Source organism: Chenopodium quinoa, unplaced genomic scaffold (genome assembly GCF_001683475.1).
Source record: "Chenopodium quinoa cultivar QQ74 unplaced genomic scaffold, ASM168347v1, whole genome shotgun sequence".
Lineage (NCBI taxonomy): Eukaryota > Viridiplantae > Streptophyta > Magnoliopsida > Caryophyllales > Amaranthaceae > Chenopodium > Chenopodium quinoa.
In genome coordinates, this window is record NW_018743691.1 from 1,603,926 (window position 1) to 1,627,264 (window position 23,339).

The following is a 23,339-nucleotide window of genomic DNA, read 5'->3' on the forward strand; positions in this document are numbered from 1 at the left end:
TAAGATGTATTTTAGATACCGTAATTGGCTCTATCTTCAATGGAGATAATACATGTATACCAAAAAAAAAAAAAAAAAAAAAAAAAAAAAGAACCCCCATTTACTTTGTAGTATTGACTATTGAGTATCACTTTGCATGACTTTATTTGACATTTGGCTGATTTGTTTTACTGTTGGTTATTTGTAATAGTGTTTAATTTTATATAATCAGTTGTTAGTTGTTGGTTAATGTAAGTATGTAACAATGTATAGTGGTATTCAAGGATTAATTACACCTTGTTTGACAATTGCGTGGTTGACAAGCTAGGTGTTTGTGTGTGTGTGTTTTTATTTATTTTTTTATTTTTTAAAAAAAAAATATCACTATTATTGCTTAATTATAACAGTGTTTTGTATAATGAATTGCTAGTTATTGGCTATAACAATGTAAATTGAATTGGTCTTCAAGGACACTACTATATTCTTATAGTTCACCAATTTAATTAAGATTTTAAATAATGTACTGTAATAGTTTAAGTATAACTATTAATTTTTGTAATGTTAATTATTAGTAATCACTAATTTTGAAGCACGGAGTAGTACAAAATAAGATATAGTGATGATTTTATTTAATTGTTTTTACCGTTTGACCATATGAGTGAAAGTTTGAAAGATAAGCATGAAGAGTATAATAAGGTTGTCAGAGGAAGCAAGAATGTGAAGACTGAAGAAGGAGCATGTCAAGTGAAGTGTGGTAAACATTATTACCTTCACATGCCCACCCAACCTCCTTTAAGTTATACGAATTATTTAAGGCTGCTCTAATTATATTATTGCGATGAACTGGTCCACATTTTATCCTGCTTCTCCTCGTGCTCACATTTACCCTACTCCATGCAACTACTTGCCTTTGCAACTATTATTTGCATTCTTTGTGCTCTTTCCGTTTCAAAATATAAGGCCCTGTTTAGTAATTAGTTGGTAGTTGATTGTATTAATTGGTTATAATAGCTAGTTTGACTAGCTGGTTATAGTAGCTGGATTGACTAGCTGATTATGATTAGCTGATTGTATAAAAATATTTGGTAAATACCTGTTAAATATTAGCTTTTTAGTGTATTTAAGAAACAAAAAAACTAATTGTACAATAAGCTAATTTTAAAAAACTCTTATAATGAGCTTTTTTAAAAGAGCTTTTAGAGCCCAAAAAGCTCTTTTAATAAGCTATATACCAAACACCCAAATTAGCTTTTTTAATTGGTCAAACATCTAATTGGACAAAATAAGCTCAAAACTCTTTAAAAAGCTTTTTACCAAATACACCCTAAGTCGTTTAAACAAGCTTTGAATGAGTAGTACGAGTACTAAATTTTAGTGATGAATTGAAGATTAAGGCCCTGTTTGGGAGAAAGCTGAAAGCTGAAAGCTGAACCTGATTGAGTTAGCTGATTTTGACTAGCTGATTTTATTAACATATTTGACTAACTTATTGTATTAACTGATTATATAAAAGTGTTTGGTAAATAGCTGATAGCTTAAAGGTGATTGAATATGTGAAATGACCAATAAGCTAATTGTGGGGTAACTAGTTTAGATAGGATTTTAAATTAAATGAGGTTATAAATGTCATTTCACAATAATTAATGAATAAGCTAATTGAAAAAGCTCCTAAAGTGAGCTTTTTCAAAAAGAGCTTATTTAGTGGAATAAGCTATTTCAATAAGCTTACTACCAAACACTTGTATTACCTTGTTTGACTAGTCAATCAGCTAAAGTTAGTCAAATAAGCTAATATACCCCCAATAAGCTTACTACCAAATAGGGCCTAAATGTTATATACATCCATATAAGAACAAGAGTGTTTATAGTATAACACCACCCAATGGCGGATCTACACAGTCACAACCCCAAAAAATCCATATGCCAAGCTTTGCTTAAGTGGTAAAAGGGGTATTTGTGAAGCTGTGTGCACCAGAGTTCGAATCCCATCAATATGGATTTAATTTTTTTAGCGCGCCACGTAAGATAAACAACTTTAGTGGTAGCCAATTAAATACGAAATTATTAATTTCTTTTAGAATTAAATAATTTAAATGACACGTAAGCATAATTGGCGAATGGGGTTTCCCAATTTAAATTAATTAAATATAAAAATTATCTTTTGATAATAGGAATTTTATCTAAATATATAAGAAATTTTAGCACATAAATATATTTATAAATTTTTTAAATTTTTTTTTAAACAAACCGTGCATCGCATGGGCTACATCTAGTGTATAATATTTCTTAGTATTGTTTAATTTTTTTAATAAGTTCTCCGTCAATTGTACGAGTTGCGTTCCCTACAACAATCATTTAACGACGAATTGCATGTCAAATCAAATCGTCAATTAATAAGGAGCATAACAATGTACTAACACATATTGCATTGCATCAAAAAATAACTCAGTTTGTTATTTTTCTAATCATTTTTGAGGGAATTTTATAATATGAATTAAATCCCTAAAACAAATTTCGATTTTAATTTAGTTCTAAAAATTCTTAAACAACTATGCGCTATTGCGCTACCCCTGAGTGAAAATTTTGGATCCGCCATTGACACCACCAATCTTATATCATTAAGCCTCTTAATACTTTAATAGTGTATGGATGCTTAACTCAAACCAACTTAAGTTATTCACGATCATCTCGTTCCCAATAAAAGTAACCCTTACCTTCTTTATAAAACTCATTTTTCAGCTGATCCTTTCTACTCTATATGTCCACATAGTAATCACGACATCGCATCTCAGCTTATGAATGTATCCTTTCTAGTTTCTACAATCCTACTATGTCCACGTAGTAATCACAACAGATGCATCTCCATTTATTTTTTTTATTTTTTATTATTTTTTTTTGTTCCACCCGATTCTCCTTTTGAGCTAATCCGGATTTGGGAATCATGGTTAGGTTCAAGTCCTCCCCCAATTGTTATTGTGGGGAATCAAACACGAGTCCTCCCTACCAAGTTTGCTTATCGTAATCTATTGTCCAGAATCAAGGAAGGTCTATCTGTCATGCTGTAGGATTTTCCTTTCACTCTATAGGGCATACCAAAATTACATAGGAACTCCTAAAACTATTTCACTTCAACCATTCAGAACCACGTACAATATTTAATCCAAAAAGTTCTCTCCTACCTTCCTAATTATACTTCCGGTAAACTTACACTCCAGTTATCCGAGACTACAATATCATCCCCACGATTCTAACCTGTTTCCACGCCTTCTTGTGTCTCATTAATCAATATGTTGAAGTAAAAGATAATAATGTTAATGATTAAAATTATGCACTTACAAGCATACCAAAAAAAAGACAAGTAGTAGTTGAAATAGTTAATATTTGTATGTCTTTGGTAATGTATATTCTCACATTAAGTACTCTCCAATCTCCATAAGCCGTTTTGCTTGAAAACACAGATTATAACAAAAAGGCAACATATGGAAACTAATTAAGAATTGCTTGGAGAAGACGATAAGCCCTACACCTCTTCTCAGACTCTTTCATTAACTTGTCTGTATGTCTTGAGCAATTCATACTAAAATTTGTGATTGTGTGGTAATTTCATCGTTTCAACAAAATGTCACGAGCAAACAAATATGAATATCAAAGACTACAATGACCAAAATTTTCAAGTATAAATAGCAGATCACAAGTACTACATCACTTCCTATGGAAAAGGAGAATTAAAAACTAATCATAACCAAAACTATAAGATGCAGGTTATAATTCTGTTACAAAGAAATAAAGCCCAACTTGCCCTCTGCCTGAAGCTATCATCTTTCTACCATGAAGATTATGCCACGAGGGTGCTGGCAGTTGTAGACTCGCTGCAAGTAAAAGTTATTTAAAAAAGGGTTAACAATTAAGCAGATGAAGGGCATATTAACATCATGCAACAATTGCACGAGGGAACCAAATGGTTCAGCAATCTTAAGAAAAGAGACTCACTATTTCCAGACTGGTGGGAGCTTCTTTGTCTTCTTGTAGTAACGAGCAAGTCTATGGATCCTGCTCTCGACCAAAATCAACCTAAACTTAGAGTCCTTGTCCTTTCTGTTCCTCTCCAAATGCTTACGGACTGCTACAGCCTTCTTGATAAGATGGTAGAGGTCCTCGGGGATTTCAGGAGCAAGACCTAAACAGCACACGGTAAGCAAAAAAGTACATGTAGTTGGCCTAGACACACTCAAATTTCAAAAGAAACCAAAAACCATCTTAATGCAAAAGAAGTCTTCACAACAACCACCAAGTCATTTCAATAAATGCGCAAGGAAAGTACCATCAATTCTCTAATTTCAGATTTTCAGTCATCATTCCCAGCTAAGTCTTGCTTGCAGTTATTAATAGTTTAATACTAAGATTGGTTCAGCTTCTACCACTAACGGCAGATTTGGGACTTTGGGAGGCATCAACTAAGAGTGGTAATAGCATTGAGACTGTAGTTCATATTTTTCTTTACAAGGAATACAGCATTCTAAAATACACTGTAATGCAATCAAAGTTATCCAACGCCTTTATGTCACCCAAGTGTGCTCTTTTCCTTAAAATATCATTATAACTTAGTAACAAGGAAATTTAAGAAGACAATATTGAATATAAACTAAAAGGAAGAGAAGGATTGTCACAGAAAGTCTATGAGATTTTTCTTACAACGCCGCTTGTATATAATACTACCTATCAAATATCAATTTATCAAATGAGCAGTAAGAAATTTAAGAAAATATATTTTTTAACAATGGGAAGATCAATTCTCTACTGATCAGCCACAAGTACAAATACTTTAATATTCAAAGGAATATGCATAAGGTTCTCAAAGTACAATTTTAAGTTCTATCATTCCAGCCTTGCAACTAACAATTTTCAATAACTAAAGGGTCAAAGTTTGAGCAAAAAAAATTCAACTAAATAATGCTCAGCATCACCAAACTTTCAATACACAATAACCAAAGCTTAAAAACTACAGCAAAAATTTCCCTAATTATTCACTCACTCCACCATTTCAAACCACGGACCAAATGAATCCTCGAAAACTCAACTGCTGACATTCAAACAACTTTATTTTTTCATTACATATCAAACTACCAAAAAATTCTCAATAATACTATACCAGTCTATACTTTTAAATACCTGTGCATTAGAACATTGCAGAACAACTTTAATTAATTTGTATATTATTAATATCACTACAATTAATCATAATTGCAGTACATTACCAATAACATATTACGTAGTATATGATAAAATTTAAATGATTGGAAAAGGAGGGTATACCAGTGGCCTTGAGGATACGGAGGATCTTGCTGCCGGTAACACTCCTAACCTGAGCAATACCGTGAGAATCCCTAAGAATCACACCAATCTGTGATGGTGTAAGACCCTTCTTTGCAAACTTGCAAATGTTATCCTCCACCTGCAAACAAAAATACCCATTAGAAATTAACCCCCAAAAAACCATGGGCATTGCAAATATTGATAAGTTTATAGACTTTTTCAATCATTTATCTTAGTACCCATTAGTGTGCATTGCATTGTTGTATAAATTCAAACAAGTTTTACAATCATTTTTCGAAATGCACATCATTCACTTAAGTTTACCCAGAAAAAAAATGGGTTATTGCATAAATTGATGAATATAACCTACATTTTCAATCAATGCTCAAAATAACCATTACCCAATCAAATTTATCCACAGAAAATTCATGGGTACTGCAAAATTGATTAAAATAACCAACATTTTCAATCATCTCTCAAAATAACCATCATTCAACCAAATTTACCCAGAAAAGATGGTGGGTAATACAAAAATTAATGAATTTAAACATTTTCTTCAATCCTTTATCAAAATACCAATAACATAACCAAATTCAACCAGGAAAACATGTACATTACATAAATTAATAAAATTAAACACATTTACAGTCATTTCCATAAACACCCACAATGCAAAAACGTGAGAACGAAGCCAAAAAAGAAGCAGTAAAAAACTAACATCTTGAGAGGAGATCTTGAGCCAAGTAGGTGGTGTGCGCTTGTAGGGGAGAGCAGAGGAAGAAATACCCTTACTAAAAACAAAAGAATACAATGAAATAATCAGATCAAGAATCCGCCATTAATGGATAAAGAATGGAGGAGAGAGAAAGAGATGATACCCGCCACTGTGCATACGACCCATGGTGACGGCGGAGGTGTGGAGGAGGAATTGCTCTGCTGAATTTGCGTTATTCTTTCTTTCTTTCAAGGCTCAAAAACCCTACTAACACCTAATTTCAATTGGGTTTTATACTTCGGTTTTATATACTACTCATATGGGTTTTGGTCTTTGGGTACCCATCCTAATAAAACGGGTAAATGGTTATTTGGGGGTTGTTTATCTACTCTAGGGATGTCAGTGGGGCGGGGATGGGTCTCGGTTTGGCGGGTGGTGGGGCGGGGATGGGGATAAAAACCATACCCGCCATGGGTGATGGGGCGGTGGTGGATTTTAAGTTGTACCCGCCCCATCCCCGCCCCGCCACACCCGCCCCACTTTGTACCCGCCCCATCCCCACCTCATACTCACATCTATATATCTTTTAAAGCAAAGTTACATACTTTTATTCTATTTATAAAATAATTACATGAAATACAATATTAATTATAATACTTTGTACGACACTTATATTATAACACAAAAATGTGTATAAAATGTTTTATTTTATAATTCGTATTAATTATGTAAGATTGTGTATTTGAGATACGGATATTAGGTAGACCTTGGGTGGGGATTAGCTAAGACGAGTCTTTGGTGGGGATTAGGTGGGGATGGATATCCAAGTGGGGGGTGGGGCGGGGATGGTTTTGGAGTTGTACCCGGTGGGGCGGGGATGGGATGAAAATTGGACTCGCTGCGAGGATGGGGATGGGATAGAGATGAAAATATTAGGTGGGGATGGGGATGGGGATGGGGATGGGAAGGCCAACATCCGCCCCGCCCCATTGACATCCCTAATCTACTCCTCTATGGGATGGAATCTTGGACACTTGGCTTAGAGAAGTGTCAGTCTCAATGTCTAGGTTGAGTTTGGTGAGGTACGATCTGGACTATTTTCATCTTTGAGTTATTTAAAATTATTTTGTCCATAAAACTTGGATTTTTTTTTTGTCCGTTTAGTCGGGTTAGTATTGATTATTGAACACTTCTAATCTTGACACTGTGGATAGATAGATACATGTGGAAGTTTGACCATACCCTATGTTAAGTTATCTGGTTATGCATAGATGAATACATGAATTGGAGAATAGGCTTCCCTTATTGGCTTATTTTCCACTCGGGAGTTAACTCGTATAACTTGGTTGATTTATTTGTTAAAAGGTGTTAATTCTACCGGATTTATTATCTTTTACTAGTTTTTTGCTGGCAATGGGTAACAATTTCAATATTAATGAGATAAATCAATTGGAGAAAATTTAAGTTTATCTTCGTGATAAACTTGAAGTGTTTTATCTAAGGGTATAAGTGTTCATTCGGGTATTTAAGTATAGATAAGTTTATAATTTAAAAAGTTAAAACCGTTAAATTTGAGGAAAGATATTAACGGAGGAAATTGAATTTAAAAAACTTCAATGGAAAATTCCTAAACTTCAATACGAAAAGTCAAGCTCAGGGAGAAGCTTCAATGGAGGAAAAAAGCCACCCATACCCTTTGGGGTTCACTTAACCGTTAATTTCAGACAATAATGATGGTCAGCATGTTAGTGGAGGGTTGGTGATCAAGGGTGAAAAAGGTGAAGGTAGAGGTTGAGGAAAATTTTGGCTTCTTCAATGGAACTAGCTTTTTGGCCCGTTCAATGCACGGGTGGTTATTTGAGTTAATTACTTTCATATGTAGGTATGCTTTTATATGAAGTAATTGTTTTATTTCTAAAACTTAAAAGAAAAAAAGACTCAGGGTAAAAAGGAAGATGAAGGAATTTATTTAGATATATATACTTGAAGATTGTTAGATATGAAAAGATATATTAGTTTAAATTATATTTAAAGTCTAGGAGATGAAAAGACAATTTTTATTATAATTCATATGTATATGTAATGTGTACTAATTAATTGAATTTTATTTTATTATGGTGGAAATAAAACATTTCATTTTCTTACTTGAATTTACAAGTTGTAGAATGCATAAAGACTTAAACATAAATATTAAGAGAGGTGACATGAGTCATATGGGGTATTGAGTGACTTGTGATGCCATGTGTCATATGAAAAATTTGTGGTTTGTGTTTTTAAATACTAAGTATAGATATAGATATAAATATAGATTAGGGCGTCCTTTAATGGAGCACCGGGGAGGAAGAAAGTGGGTGGAGGAGATGAAGCTTTAATGGAGATAACGTCGTCCACTTATATCAACTCATAAAATAAAAAGGTGTCAGCTTGGGAGTCGGGTTGAGTTTGGTGAGGCCGAGTCGGAACCTACTTTTAACTTTACGTTATGCAAATTATTGTTTCCATACAAATAAGAGTCTAAATTAGGTTGTTTTTTGGGTCCATTTGGTCAAATTAGTTTTGAAAATCTCTAATTTTAGTTCTTTAAATAGTTAGATATTTGTAGAAATTTGACCATATCTTATGTTAAGTTATCTGGTTATGCATAGATGGATTAATGGATTGGAGTATATGCTTCCTTTATTGGCTCATTTCCCACTCAAGAGTTAACATGTATAGTTTGGTTGATTTATTTGTTAAAAGGCATTAATTCTACATGGTTCATTATCTATTACCGTTTTTTTTTTTTTTTTTTGGCAATGAGTAACAATTTTAGTATTAACGAGATAGATCAGTTGGTGAAAGTACAAGTGCATCATAGTGATAAACTTGAAGTGTTTATCTAAGGGTACAAGTGTCTATTCGTGTATTTAAGTATGGATAAGTTTGTGATTTCAAAAGTTAACACCGTTAAAGTTGAGGAAAGTCGTTAATGGAGGAAATTAAATTTGAAAATTTCAATGGATTAATCATAAACTTCAATACAGAACGTCAAGTTCAGGGAGAAGCTTCAATGGAGGAAAAAGCCGCCCATACCCTTTAGGGTTCATCTAGCCCTTAATTTCAAACAAGAATGATGGTCAGCATGTCAGTGGAGGGTGGATGATCAAGGATGAAGAAGGTGAAGGTAGAGGTCGAGGAAAATTTCGACTCCTTCAATGGAATTAGGGCGTCCTTCAATGGAACACTAGTTATGGATTGGGGGAGGAAAAAGGTGGGTGGAGGAGATGAAGCTTCAATAGAGATAACGTCGTCCATTTATATCACTTGTTAACGTTACAACTCATAAATAAAACAGAAGAAAATTTTGGGAGGGCTTAAGAGTGCAATTGTACCGACTTTGAACCAGCCCTAATGACAGACTCAAGTCGTATTCACCCAATCAAAAATAAAACCTTAATCCACTAACTATGTAGATAGGGAAGAAGGGTCGAACCACAGGGAAACAAGTCAATTTATTCATAATTAATTAAAAGCAATATAAGTTATCAAGTAACCAAATTATTATTAAAAGGGTAATTAAACTACTAAAAGTAAGAGTAGGAAGGAATAAAAGTAAGAGGGAATTCAATGAAATAAAAGCCTAGGGCATAGGTTCACCAATAAACAATATTTCAGGGTAAAACATAACAATCAATCACCAATGCATCAATTAATCAGATCATAAAGGGCTTTCGCTACGTATTACAATCACAAAAGTTAATTTACCGGTATTAAATCTCATCTCTCGAATCTCGACTTAACCATTTATAAATTAGTCCGCCTATTGAAACTAAGCCTAAACATCAATTCTCATCTCTCGAATCTCGAATCAATATTGCTAAACTCATACAATTAAATTTGACCAAACCTAATTGCATAGCATTAAATCAATCAATAGGAAAATAATTAAGCATTGACAATCAACAATCATAAATTACCCCTTCATAGTATTTATTGGATCCCCATAAACCCTAGAAATAAAACTACTCACACATAATTAAATTTAAACTAATCAAAGCAATAAAATAAGACATGATGAAAGAATTAAAGAAAATAACTGAAATTAATAGAGAAGAAATCGTTATAAAAAATAATCTGAATTAAGGAGTTGAATTAAGAACAAAGTTGAGAGAATTTTAGAGAGAGAAAATAATCTAAGTAGAGAGAGAAAGTCTAAAACAGAAGGTAAACAAAAATTCCGTACTAAAATCGTACTTAAACAACTCTAAAAACAATCCTAATTAAAAACTAAGAATTTGGCAAATCTGGACCCTAAAAAACACGCGCCCGATCGGGCCCGCCTTTTTCTTCGCAACTCTCCTGGGCAGCCGCGCCCGATCGAGCTAATGCTCACCCGATCGGGCGCGCCTTGCACGATGACTCCTACTGCGTGACTGCCCGATCGGGCGCAAGCTTGCCCGATTGGGCCCGGTCTCTTCCTCGAGGCTTGGACTTCGATTGGGCTTGATTCTTTGGCCCAATCTGGATTTCCTCTTCGGGTCTTGAATACTTGGTCTAAATGCCCCGGTATATACACACCGAGCCCTTAATCACCGGCTCTAACCAGTCTCGGGCTTCAAAGATGGTCGTGTTCTCCTAATGTCCGTAGTTGCTACATGAAAAACCCGGAAAACGCTTCAAAGGTGCACTTTCCTACAAAACTCAAGCAAAACTACAAAAACACTAGAAAACACCAATTAGTAATAAAAGTGGCTCTAAAGAGCCAAAAACACCACTAATTATGATCAAGGGACGGGGGTAAAATACTATATAAATTGGACACATCACCTAACCCGCACTAAATATATCTAGCCCACTTTGAACACCCCTTAACCCAACCCTAAACTACCCGACCCAATTTTTAAAAAGGGGTTTTTAAGCTATACCCCTCAAGTTCTTCGGGTTCTAAGCTGTACCTATGCATTTTCAAAGTATGCACTCCACCTCACGATATTTTATCAGCAATACCCTTTGATAGCCACACTTGTTAAAGAACTCATTATTTTATCAACTATGATGTCGTAGCGTTATTAATTTGACACGTGTCCCGTTCTAATTGGTTTAACACTATTTTAAAAAATCAGAAAAATAAAATGATAAAAAAGTTATTGTTAATGTCAAATGTTATTGTTAATAAAAATTAATGAGGTTAAGGGCACACGTAGTTTGAAAAGACATGAACACAACTTAGAAACCGAAAAAGTTTAGGGGCATAACTTTAAAAACCCTTTTAAAAAAAAATGGATGGGCTTAAGAGTGCAATTGTGCCTTGCCTGAAAAGCCCGCATGGCCCCACTATTTTGGACATGATTTCTGGCCCGAAGCTCAGCTGATCCGAGGATTGATTTTATCTTGACCTGGCCCGAACCCGACCCGCCCAATGATCACCTCTACTCCCACCCTCAAACGTTAGTAAGTTGTGTAGTGTTGTATTACCCTGCATTCGTTTCTCTCATTTGCTTAGCCGCCATTTTCTTTTCCTTGTTCAAATTAATTTGTTTTCTTAGCCCTAATTCTTTTTCAAGTTATATCATACTATACTGTATACAGATTCAAATTTCTGGTAGAAAAATTAAACAACAAATTATGGGGAAATTAGGGAAGAAAGCCAGAAAATTTGCGAAGAAGCATTTACAGACTGTAATGAAGCAAAAAAGGAAGTTCAAGGCAATTCACAAGAAGAAAAATACTCCTAGTATGAACAATTTTTCTCACTCTCAATTAAAAATTCGTTCTTTTTGATTATTTTTTCATGTTCAAATGCTCAATTTAAGCTATATTTGAATTAATGTTTTTGTAATTAATCGTAAAGGATTTGTAGTTATCATTTCTTTTTATTCAATTAAATATTTGGGGTCTGAATTTGTTGATTTTATTGCATATTGTTATTTGCATTTCCATCTTTTGAGTTGAGTTTGATTAGAGTAGAGTTAGAGTGAAATTAATGATAAGGATAGCCCTAACTTCTTGCTATAAAATAAGCTCTATTTGGGAATTAAGATTATAAAGAATTTGGATTTTAGTTATCTGTTTATAGCATTACTACTTTCACTGTTATAATGAAGAACACGAATTTAAGTTGTGGAATAAGCTCTAATTCGGAATTAAATCTGTAAAGAACACGAATTTTAGTTGTGTGTTTAGGATATGACTTCTAGCATTATAATAGTGAAGATAGTAATTTACTATTGAACAAGCTCTAATCCAAATTAAAATCTTAATGAATGCGAATTTTAGTTGTGTGTTTAGGGAGTGAGTATTTCGAGTATGCACTTGAAAATTGAAAGAAGGAATGCTGAGGTTTGATTAGGACGAGAAGTGGTTGTTTAACTCAGAGCTGAAGGATCACTTAAAAGGGATTTTTCAGTGTATAGTGTAAAATCATGTATAAGACTATGTTTTTGGACTAAGGGAAAGTAGTTTTAATCTGTGCTTGATATTTCATTGTGTTTTTGAGCAGTGATGTATATCTTTTGTGATTAATCTGCGACCTTTTTCTCTCTTATAGTATATACACTTTTAGTAGTTATTTGAAGAATAGTAATGATATTTATTGATTTATGTATCTTATTGGATCTTTTGGACTTACTAGGGGCTGAAAGAGACGGTCCTGGAGATCCGGCCGGTGATACTACATCTACTGGAAGGTAAAAAGGTGAAACCAAAGTTACACCAAAAAGGAAAAAAAAAAAACTTTTTTTTGAATAGTTAAGTATGCAATCTGCTGTGTGCTTGCACATTTTCTATTTTGTTCCATATTTACAACGCTACTTCTTAAATTTATTGGTAGTTGTGTATACTGATATATAGTAGAATCATTTATTTTGCAAGAGAACATATATATCAATCACCACTTAAAGGCAAAGTGGCAAGTGCTTTATAAAAATTTCATTTTTGTTCTTAGGACGCCAGTTATTGAAAATATAGAGGATGCTTCTCTAGATATATTTTCAAGTGAGGAAGATATTGAAATGGTTGAAGATGGTTCAGAAAGTGATGGATATCTTTCTGAGGTACTGCATTACACCATAAGTAAACTGTATCTATGCATTTTAGTCTTGCCTCTTTTTTTTTGTTGTGTTGATGATTAATTATACAGGATTCAAGTTGCTTATATGCAAGTGTGAGTAAAACGGAGCTTCAATCAGAAGGTAAAAAATAATTTCATAGCGCATTTGTCATTTCTTCCTTCATCCACTACCTAGTTGGCTGTAATATGAACTTGATAAATTATATAACTGACCAGCTTGTTTTGTCTGCAGATGCTGGCAAAGGCAGCGAATTATCTATTCAGAACCAAACCATATTATCTGAACTTTTGGCAAAAAAGAAAAGATTAGAGGCTTTGAAGCAAAAGGTAATTTTTTGGGAAAGTAATATATGCTGCAAACTTATTGAAGCTAAAACATTCCTCTATCTCTATTTCAAATTATTCTAAAGATCAAAGAAGTTTTTCTTGAATCAATGCATAAAGTAAAAATGTTCACTTCCAGAATGATAAACTGAAGGCTTTGCGTTACATCTAGTCATCTGTGGCATCATTCTGTTTGTTTTCTCTTTGGGATAGCAAGATTAATCTATACCTGAATTCACTTTTTGCCTGATGAATTTGTTTATTGGATAAATTATTTTGTTGCTTTTGATTGAGGGTAACCAATCAAGAGATGAGAATAATGTATGCACATGATAGATTTTTGGTATTCTTGGCAGTATTTCTTGTGCTTATAAATGGGGAACTTGGCAATAGGAAATAGGAGTTTAGCAAGTTAAGAGTGAAATAAATGATTGAGGATTACTAAACTATTGTCCTTTTCCTGACAGTTTTATCATGGGTATGGTTTGAGAAGCAATAACAAATTAATTAAATTTCTCTTGCTAGAAACTTCACCCTCTTTCATGATTTAAAACCCTGGTAAATTTTGGATATAGAGGCTCTTATAAGTTGTAACCATTCAAAAGGCTCCCTTTTATTCCCAACATGAGAAATGTGATTTGTCATTGCAAATGCCTTTTTATTAGCCTCAAATTTGCACAAAACAAATGCCCCTTAAAAGGTTTCAGTGTTTCACCAACAAGGAAGAGGAGTGCTGTTGGTTGAGCTGGTTTATTTATCTATGAACGATCTTGTGCTTATGACATCTGGAGATTTTATCAATGTGGGTCTGTGCAAAATGCAAATCCCATGCTAATTAGTATATTGTCATGCCATATTTTGACCGTTACACTCTATGTATTTACATTTGCCACAATGAAGTTGCTTATGTCACTATCCTTGTCGCCTCTTCTTGTGCCCTTTATATGACAGAAGAGTGCAACATCTTCATTGTGTACTATTTATTTGATCTGAAAAGTTAATGAGGAATCCTGGGTAAATGATATTCCTACGTCTTTTTTAATTACAGTGTAAAGAGGTTATGCTCTATTTTTTGGGAGAGGAAAGTAAAAAAAAAAGGGGGGGGGGGACCAATGTGATGAGGAGATAGATAGAAAGAATCATTTCTATTATTTTGCTACTAAGGAATACGATGCATTTAAAATGAACAGAGGAAGTATTTGTTTGCTATCATATATTGACTTGCTTGGAAGAATCGATTTGTTTCTTGTGGCTTTAGAGGGTTGTTATACAGTATTGGAATGTTCTTATTATTGAGACCTGAGTATATTGACTTCAAATGTAAATTTAATTACTTTTAATGTAATAATTAGCTTTCCCCCAAAATAAAGGAAGCAATTGAAATTTAATCTTTCAACCTTATTTCTGAGGTATACAGATTTATGTGCGTTACTCTAATCATATTTTACTGGTGATGGTGTACTTATTTTGTCTACATTAACTTACTAAGTAGTCATTTGGGCTGAAATGACTGTGCTGCTGGTTCTTGCCTTCTTGGCTTGCTTTGTCTTTTAATGTGAATTTTACATTTATATCTTGTAGTAGGCCTTTTATATTTATGTTATTGGGAAAATGGGAATTTAGATGCTTACCCTTTTTGATTAAAGTTTCTTAGTCTACTAATTGACTCTTTCTTTCTTTTGTTGTTGTGGGAATACTTCAGGATCCTCACTTTGTGATCTTTTTGCAAGAAAAAATTAAAGGTCTTGAATCACTTGACAACGATAATATGGTGAGTGCTAAGTGAATCTCTCTTTTTTGTTAAAATTGAAACTTTGGGGCTAATTTTATTAAAATATGATCTAGAAGTTTCAATTGTCCCTATGGTTGGTTACTACTCTTATCATTTCACCCTTTTTTGAGCTACATATATATGTTATTTACATGACAAGTGATTTCTTTGGTTGACAAGTCTGATGAAGATGAGGCAAGTAATCATGATCTCCAGTCTTTTAATGGCGTTGCCCCAAGTCCAAATGCTGGCAAAGTGTTAAGTTCCTCTACTCTCAAGAGCTGGTGTCAGCTAGTTAAAGAGCAGCAAAATCTGTCTATTCTGCGTGGTCTTCTAAATGCCTATCGTTCGGCATGCCACTATGGTGCTGAATCAACTGAATCTAATACGTCTGTCTCTTCTCCAGTAATACAAAACAAAGAGACTTTTTGCACCATTCTAATGTTTATGCTTTCTGAAAGTGATCAATTATTTCGTGTCTTTTTGGGAATATCTTCCGATTGCAAGAAGCAGACCATACTAGAGTTAAAAAGTTCCTCAAAATGGGAAAGTGTGAAGCCCATGGTCAAGTCATTTTTGACTAGTACTCTGTCCCTCTTGAATCAGTTTACCGATGCAGACATGTTGGCATACTCCTTGAAACGGTTGAGAGTTTCATTGGTATTTTTTGCTGCATTTCCATCTTTGCAGTCCAAGCTCACTGAGGTATCTTAAGTTTAAGAAAACTATATTATGACATTAAATGCATTTGTAATCCAAAATGTTTCTGTCCAATCCCGACATCTTTTCTGTAAGTGCATTGAATTTTTTTGGAGAAAAAGTTAGAATTTGTTTCCATAATATATATACTTTTGGGTTGATCTGTGTGCCCCAAAGACCTCACTCTGTTTTACCTATTCATACTTATTATAGTTTACTGATTATTGGAGTTTCTTTTGAATGTTTTCCTCTTTCTCAAAAACTCACCATTAGTCTCTATCGGTGAAGGAGTAAGTTTGCATATGTTTGAATTAGTAGAGCTATGGACCTCCAAGCCTTGCTTGATGGTGGTGGATAGATATGGAACTGCAATAAATCTCATAATTGTTGCCTACTTTAGTTATCATTCAATCCTATTACTTGTTCTAGTAATTTAGGCCAGTTTCTTGATGATGTAAAACTTTTTCCTGTCAAAGTGTTTGTCTCTTAAATCAGCCTCTTGACATGTATCGTGAATTTGTCCCTCTCCTTTCCTCTTTGGTGTTGTGGCAGATAAGGATATGATGAATGGACTTATGGTTAATGTTTACTTATCTATCTTCATTTCTCAATGTGATGTTATGTTTGGTAACCCTAATAGTGGCTGTCTGTTGTGATTTCTTGACTACCTACTGCACACTGCAGGTTGCTGTTCACCTTTGGGCAACTGGTGGAGGGAATCTTTCATCATGCTCCTTTAATGTCTTGCGTGATCTGGCTTCTCACTTTGGCCATGATTCTTATGATAAATGCTTGAAGAAAACATATAAAGCCATAATTTCACGCTGCAAAGTTGTGGACCCTTCTAATTTAAATCATATAGAATACATCATAAATTCCTTTGTTGAGCTGTGCTCTATAGATTTGCAGAAATCAATCAAAGTGGCTTTGGCATCTGCTCAGAAACTAGCTGTCATCCTTAAGTTGGGCTTGCAAACTAAGGAGGTATATGGTACACTTACTGTCATGCATGCTTCAAATGTTATTCTACTTTGTTAAAGGGAGAATTTTACTTATTGTCTCTAATTTCTCTCACATGAAAATCAAGAATATTAGAAGTGAAGCCAACATATTGATTTTAGATTTTCCTTAGCTTCTGCTGTTTGTTGAAATTAAAGTGTACTATAAATGTCTGGCAGGAAGCTTTGAAGAAGATTTGCAGTTGGGAGTATGTTTTGTGCATTGATCTCTGGGTCAAATATGTGTCTGTTAATTTTAAAGATTGTGATCTTCATGGCCTTCTATATCCACTCATCCAAGTCATTAATGGAGTGGCTAAACTCTTTGCTGGTCCGAAATATCTGCCTTTGAGAGTCAAATGCATACACTGGTTAAATCAACTTTCCACAGCTAGTGAAATCTTCATCCCTGTCTCTTCATTGGCATTGGATTTATTGGAGAGCAGTAATGCCCAGGGAGATGAAAAGCGTCGAAAGGGCAGTATTAACTTATCAACTATTTTGATGGTATGAATTATATTTCAACCTTTCTGATTTTGTAACAATACATTGGCAAACTTTGCTGTATAATATTAATTGTGGCATAGCTTGTTATGCCCTGCTCGCTTCTGCTGCAGAATTTATGATTAGTTATTTATTGTAGCTAAAAGTTTGCTTCACCACCTCATCTGACACAGGATTTGCAGTTTTTATCTTTAAGATTGTTGGTTCTTCATTACAGATTGATTTGTTTTTTGAATTCATTGATTTTGCCAATTTTGGCATTTTTCATGGGAAATATTGAATCAAAAGAGTTTTTAGTACTCAAAAAATTGTACTGTATTTGGGTGTGTGTCATTTGGAGAATGAAACATGGAATTTGTTTACATTTTGATTGTGATTGTGGCACCATTCTTCTGCTGAATCTATGAAATAAGTTTACGATCTTGTAGTATGTTTAAACATCTGGATAATTATAAGTATGTTGGTTGATGGACCAGTTACCCAAATATTGGCTGAAGTCGTCAGAATTTCAAGAGGAGAGTGTTTCTGCTGTTGTGGAGCTGCTTTGTTCGCATTTTATTCAGTGGAGCCATCACATATCTTTCCCTGAACTTGCTACTGTTCCTATCATCCGCTTGAAGCAATTTTATGAGAAGTCTGCTACTGAAAGCCTTCGGCGGCCAGTGAAGCGCCTAATTGATCAGGTAATTTCATTGGCTTTATTGCTTTTGATTTGGCAGCACCGCAGCAGTGTTTATTCAACATCTTTGTCATTTATCAGCAAGTAATATATTCGTCATTTGTCTGGTGTATTTGTGTTGGCTTTGCTTCTGGCATTACCTATTAAATTCTAGACGATGGAATGATTAGAAACATATAGGACAGGCGATCCTGGTGTTAGCACTTTTCTGATTGTTTTTGTTATGAGTAATAAGCTGAACTAGTCTTAGAGAAAGACTGTCTACTAACCTGAAAATTTATAATAAAGAAAGTTACATGCTGATTTATCTGTGCTTGAGGGATGTTCGGTAATATTTAAGTATTTTTAGCAAGTGTTTACATAAGTACTAGGGAAAAAAGCTGGATTATATATTATATTATCATTTTCTATACTCTTATGTATGCATCATGCCGGTGTCTGAATGACTGGCTCTTTAGCACTCTTGATTTGGAAAGAGAGCTAGCTGACACTTGGGATTTAAATTTATTATATACATCAATCTGTTGGCATGTGATTATAAACCTACGCGGAATAGAAGCTATATTCTTACATCTTATTGTTACACTTGAATGAGCTCTCTTCTTGTTCCACTACATATAAATTTCTTAATATTATCTCGATGCTCATTGTGAGATGAAGCTTATACTGCCTTTGACATAGCATTTGGTTTATGGTATACTTGTCTGAATTTTCTTCTTTTCATTGCTGATGACCAAAAATGCTGCAATGTAATTTTGTTGCATTCTTGTGCTTGTCTCGGATAGAAAGGAAAACATTCTTCATGATAGCTAGTTGACAGAAATATGGTTAATTGAGTTACAGAAAACACTTTGTTTGGTTTTACTCTCGCTGTAATATAGACTGCTAAAATAGACATTAATTGAGTAAGTCTTACTGTTTTGTATACTATAGTTCATAAATACTTTTGCATTGCTTTGCAAAAAGGAGAGGAACTGAGGTTTGACTAGCAATTGCTTGGGCAACTATTTGGTTCTAGAAATGTGCTGAACATGCATCTCTCTTCTGGTTTAGACTTGTTAAATGCCTTAAAGCTGTGTACATTTGGGGTTCTGGTAGACTTGCGAGTCTTGCGACCTTCCTAGCAGTGGGTCTACAGTTCTGCACACTGCCTTTTTTTTTTGCAATTGTTGTAGGCCTTGTAGGTTGGTTTAAAGTTATGTTGATTACCTTGTCGTGTCGTTTTCTCATCTCACAGGTGGAGAAGAACATGGAGTTTGTCCAGAGAAAGAGAGAGGACGTTTCGTTTTCACCAATAGACCAAGGATCTGCAGATTCATTTCTTCAGGTTATAAATACGTTTCCACATCTGTAGAAAATATAGGTGTACCATCTAATTTTAATAAGTCTCAATGATTTCTTGAATAATGTGCAGAGTGAAAAGCGCGATGACAAATCCCCATTTATTCAGTACTACAAAAGTATAATGCTAAATGCCATGACTAGGAAACTCAGCACAAAAGACCATACAAAGTAAGTCTGATTTTCTTTTTGAGTGATTCTTTTAGTGATGTAGAATCTTTCCTTTCTATGTAGTACTATATAGTTGATAGATTTTATTTGGGAGTTTATATGTCAGAAGTGATTGCCCCTGCTAATAAATTCGAGGCACACTATGAGCTGTCTAGACTTTATTTGTCCTTTAGGTACAATTGATAACGAACAAATTGATCTTTGGTACACCACAAAGGCACAAAGTGTACCCTAATAGCTGGTTTGCACTACATATGGTAAGACTGTATGTGATAAAGAAGCGGTTAGGGATTTAACCGTTTAAGGGTTAAAGATGGAGGATATTTCTTGGTCAATATTTCTCATCCCTTGCACAATTAATTCTTGTATCACAGCTTTAAGATTAGCTTTGGCTTTGAGATTACTTTTCCCGAGCATCTATTCTCTTAATATTTTTATTTTTAGTAATATTCTGCTTCTTACAGTCTGCATCTCTCTTCATGTTTTATATGATCATTCTTGTAGGATTAGTGTTCTTATACGGTTGATCTTATCATCTATTCAACTGTAAATTTGAACTTAGTCATTGTTCTTACCATGTCGATCAACTTCTGAACTGATAACATTGTTAACACTAGATTTGCATTTACATCTGTGCTCTTTGGTTTTAACCTGCCTTCATTTCGCTGATGTATGGTCCTGTCCATTAAATGTAGTGTGGCGAATCAGAATAATTCGAAAGAGAAAAAGCAAAAGCCGCCACAAAAGTCAGAGGATGTGAGTGTTGATGGTGTAAAAGAAACTGCAAAGACCGATGAATTAAGTAGTGTGCCAAATCAGAATAAACTGAAAGGGAAAAAGCGAAAGGCACCACAAAAGTCAGGGGGTGCGAGTGCTGATAGTGTAAAAGAAATTGTGAAGACCAACGGCAATCCATCTACCAAAAGTCGGAAAGTTGTGAAGAAAAAGAAGCAGAGAACTTGAGCATGTATTAACTTGAGGTGAGTACACAAATGATTCCCCTGGAATTGTGTCTCCTCCCAGTTGCCTTGCTCACGGAATTTTGTATGGTAGATCATAGGTGCTTACTCGAATTTTTTTTGTATTGGGTGTAATTTGGTAATGTACTCCGTAAGAGAACTGATCTTATTTCGGTGTAATAGTGAAAAATTTTGAAACCAAAAGTTTGTACTGAATCATTAAAGTTAAAGGTAGCAAATTTGTTAAATAAAGTACTATCTCCGTTTTTAATTATTTGCAATGATTAGACATTTTCTGCTCATATTTTATGTCAAATGTTTGTAAATAATTTGAAGCAGAGGTAGTAGCAATTAAATTTTCTTCATCTCATAGACTCACAATAGCTATTTTTAAACATCTCACGATAAAATTACTGTGCATTAGTCTCATACTTTCAAAAAACACCTCATGTTTTATATACAAGTAATTTATACAAGTGAGTTAACCTAGTACAAGCAAGAAACTAAATGATCAATTTTGAGAAAAAAAAAAAATCCTATCATAAGAAATTAAACCAACAAATAGTGATGTATACAAATAGACCACTTATCAAATATGCAAAACAAATGTCATTGATTAGGTACCAATGCAAGATCATCTTTACAGTAATAAACATGCGCCATGACCAAAGATTCATACAATACAAAAGTTATTGACACACCCTAAAAAATTTCAAATAACACAAACTAATAATAATACATTAATTCCTTCGTCTCTAAATGTTGTTCCTATTTTGACGATGATTATCTGACCAAAAAAGTTAAAGTAAGAACAACATTTAGAGACAGAGTGAGTATGTAGTATATACAGTATGATACATTAAGCTAAGGAACTTCTAATCTAACACATTAAGAGAGTGATTACTCTTACAACTCAAAGACCTTAATAAGTATGATAAACCTTTGTCTTTATTCCTATCACTTACACTTCTTTCTAACATTTCCAATGATTTTGTACCACTTCTACTTTGCCTATACTTCATATCAGCTAACTCCATCTTAGTTGGAACAGAAAATCTTTGCAAACCAAACATGAACAAGTACCACTTAGATTTTGATTCATTAGTCTTTTCTAACCCATTTGACAAGCTCAATTGACTCTTAATTTTCGACGATGATGAACGTTTGATCCTGCCGTAGAAATAACTCATACATGTGTTACGACTTTTACGTGCTTGGTACGTTGGTGTTACCCTACATGGAATTGATTTTCCACAAAATACAATATCGTCGAATTTTGGGTGATTTTTGGTGGTGAAAAACTCGAACGAGTCGTTAGAAGTGTCATCGGATTCCTTAGAAGAATTCGAGTTTAAGGAATCAGAAGACGTATGGCTATAAATTGATAGATCACATAGGGAGAGGACCTCATCGGCTTGATCTTCATCGCGTTGCGAAAGAAGATGTGTTTGATCTTTCATTGGTGAATAAGTGTAAATATCTCTAAGAGAAATCATGGTAATATAAATGATCAAAAGGAGAGCTTAAGAAATAGTAAAATGCAAGAATTATTTTGGTTATCTAAGGTTAAGAACAAAGCAATCTATATATATGTGCAATAAAAAAGGACAAGTTTTGGTTATGTTTTTTCCTTCAATTTTACTCGGTTATAAGAATTAAAAAAACATCTAGTCTTTCAATTTGACCAAAAGCTCTTTGATTTCTAGATGAATGGAATTTAGGGGGATTTCTAGAATAAAAGTGGGCGTAAAAGCTATAATTAAAATAGAGTGCAAATATTGAAAAATCGGTTCATATGTTTTTTGTATTTGAGTGCAAGTGTTCTAGAATATTTATTAAGATTTGGTATATTATAGTGCATGTTTTAGGGGATATTTTGTTTGTATTTACGTAATTATTATGTTGATTGGGCTGCTATTCATTACTAATATAGTTAGGTCAACATCTATGTTGATGGCTAATTGGGTGAGCTAATTGGTACAGTAGTGATTTTGTAGGGTAGGTATTTACTAATCAATTAATATTGAAGGGTCATTGTTACTAGTAATCTAGTATTTCATTAAATCCAAGTGGATAGTGAAATTTAGCTCATTTTTAGGGTAATATATAGCAATAATAGAGATCGAATTTCATATACTTGAATTCGTGCATATAATAATCGTCCTTTTGTATTAATGACGTGAACTACAAAAAAATGTCCATATAGAAATGGAATTCTAGCGACGGAATTCAATCAGTTTCTAAATTAGAGACGAAATTAAAAAAATTCGTCTCTAAATTAAAAACGGAATCGAAAATCTGTCTTTAAATTAGAAACAAAATTTTTTTCCTTTGCTAAATTAGAAATGGCTTTTTTCCGTTGCTAAATATGGAGACGGATTTTTTTTCCGTTGCTAAATTAGAGATGGATTTTTATTTTCCATTGCTAATATGAGCGATGGATTTTTAATCCCGTCTCTAAATTATTTTGAAATGAATTATGTAAAATATTACTTTAAAGACGAATTATGTAAACTAAAATTCGTCTCTTAACTAGAAGCGGATTTTCAAATCCATCTATGTACTAGAGACGGATTTGAACATCTGTCTCTAAACTAGAGACGGATTTTGAATTTCCGTTTCTAATATTTCTTTCACTTATTATCAATTATGTTCATAGAAATAAACAAATTATTGGTGTAGTTGGTAAGAGTTTCATCATGTGACTTTGAGGTCATAGGTTTGACTCGTACCTATTGCGATTCTTGAGATTGGGATTCAAGGAGCCTTACATGCAAAGCCTAAGTTCATTTACTTCCTGTATTTCTCAATGTATACAACATTATGAAGTAAAATATG

At 33.8% G+C, this 23,339-nt stretch overlaps 2 protein-coding genes across 3 annotated transcripts; one reads left to right on the top strand and one right to left on the bottom strand.

The window, feature by feature from the left end:
* Window positions 1-3,542: 3,542 nt before the first annotated feature.
* LOC110683722 (40S ribosomal protein S13) lies at window positions 3,543-6,308 on the bottom strand. The gene is made up of 5 exons (XM_021860118.1): window positions 6,171-6,308; window positions 6,011-6,083; window positions 5,293-5,431; window positions 3,970-4,156; window positions 3,543-3,848 (listed from the first exon to the last, which is right to left on the bottom strand). The coding sequence occupies exons 1-5, from the start codon at window positions 6,191-6,193 to the stop codon at window positions 3,815-3,817; spliced, it is 456 nt and encodes a 151-aa protein (XP_021715810.1). The 5' UTR covers window positions 6,194-6,308; the 3' UTR covers window positions 3,543-3,814.
* Window positions 6,309-11,453: 5,145 nt separating this feature from the next.
* On the top strand, window positions 11,454-20,775 carry LOC110683723 (nucleolar complex protein 2 homolog). Of its 2 annotated transcripts, XM_021860119.1 has the most exons (13): window positions 11,454-11,720; window positions 12,618-12,672; window positions 12,930-13,038; window positions 13,125-13,176; window positions 13,288-13,382; window positions 15,082-15,150; window positions 15,331-15,855; window positions 16,534-16,833; window positions 17,028-17,354; window positions 17,828-18,034; window positions 19,268-19,357; window positions 19,445-19,542; window positions 20,238-20,775. In XM_021860119.1, exons 1-13 carry the CDS (start codon window positions 11,612-11,614, stop codon window positions 20,503-20,505), a joined length of 2,304 nt encoding a protein of 767 aa, XP_021715811.1. In that variant the 5' UTR covers window positions 11,454-11,611; the 3' UTR covers window positions 20,506-20,775. The 2 variants fall into 2 exon arrangements, with proteins under 2 accessions (XP_021715811.1, XP_021715812.1); XM_021860120.1 differs by lacking the exon at window positions 11,454-11,720 and having other exon boundaries at window positions 12,618-12,680.
* The last annotated feature ends 2,564 nt before the right edge of the window (window positions 20,776-23,339 follow it).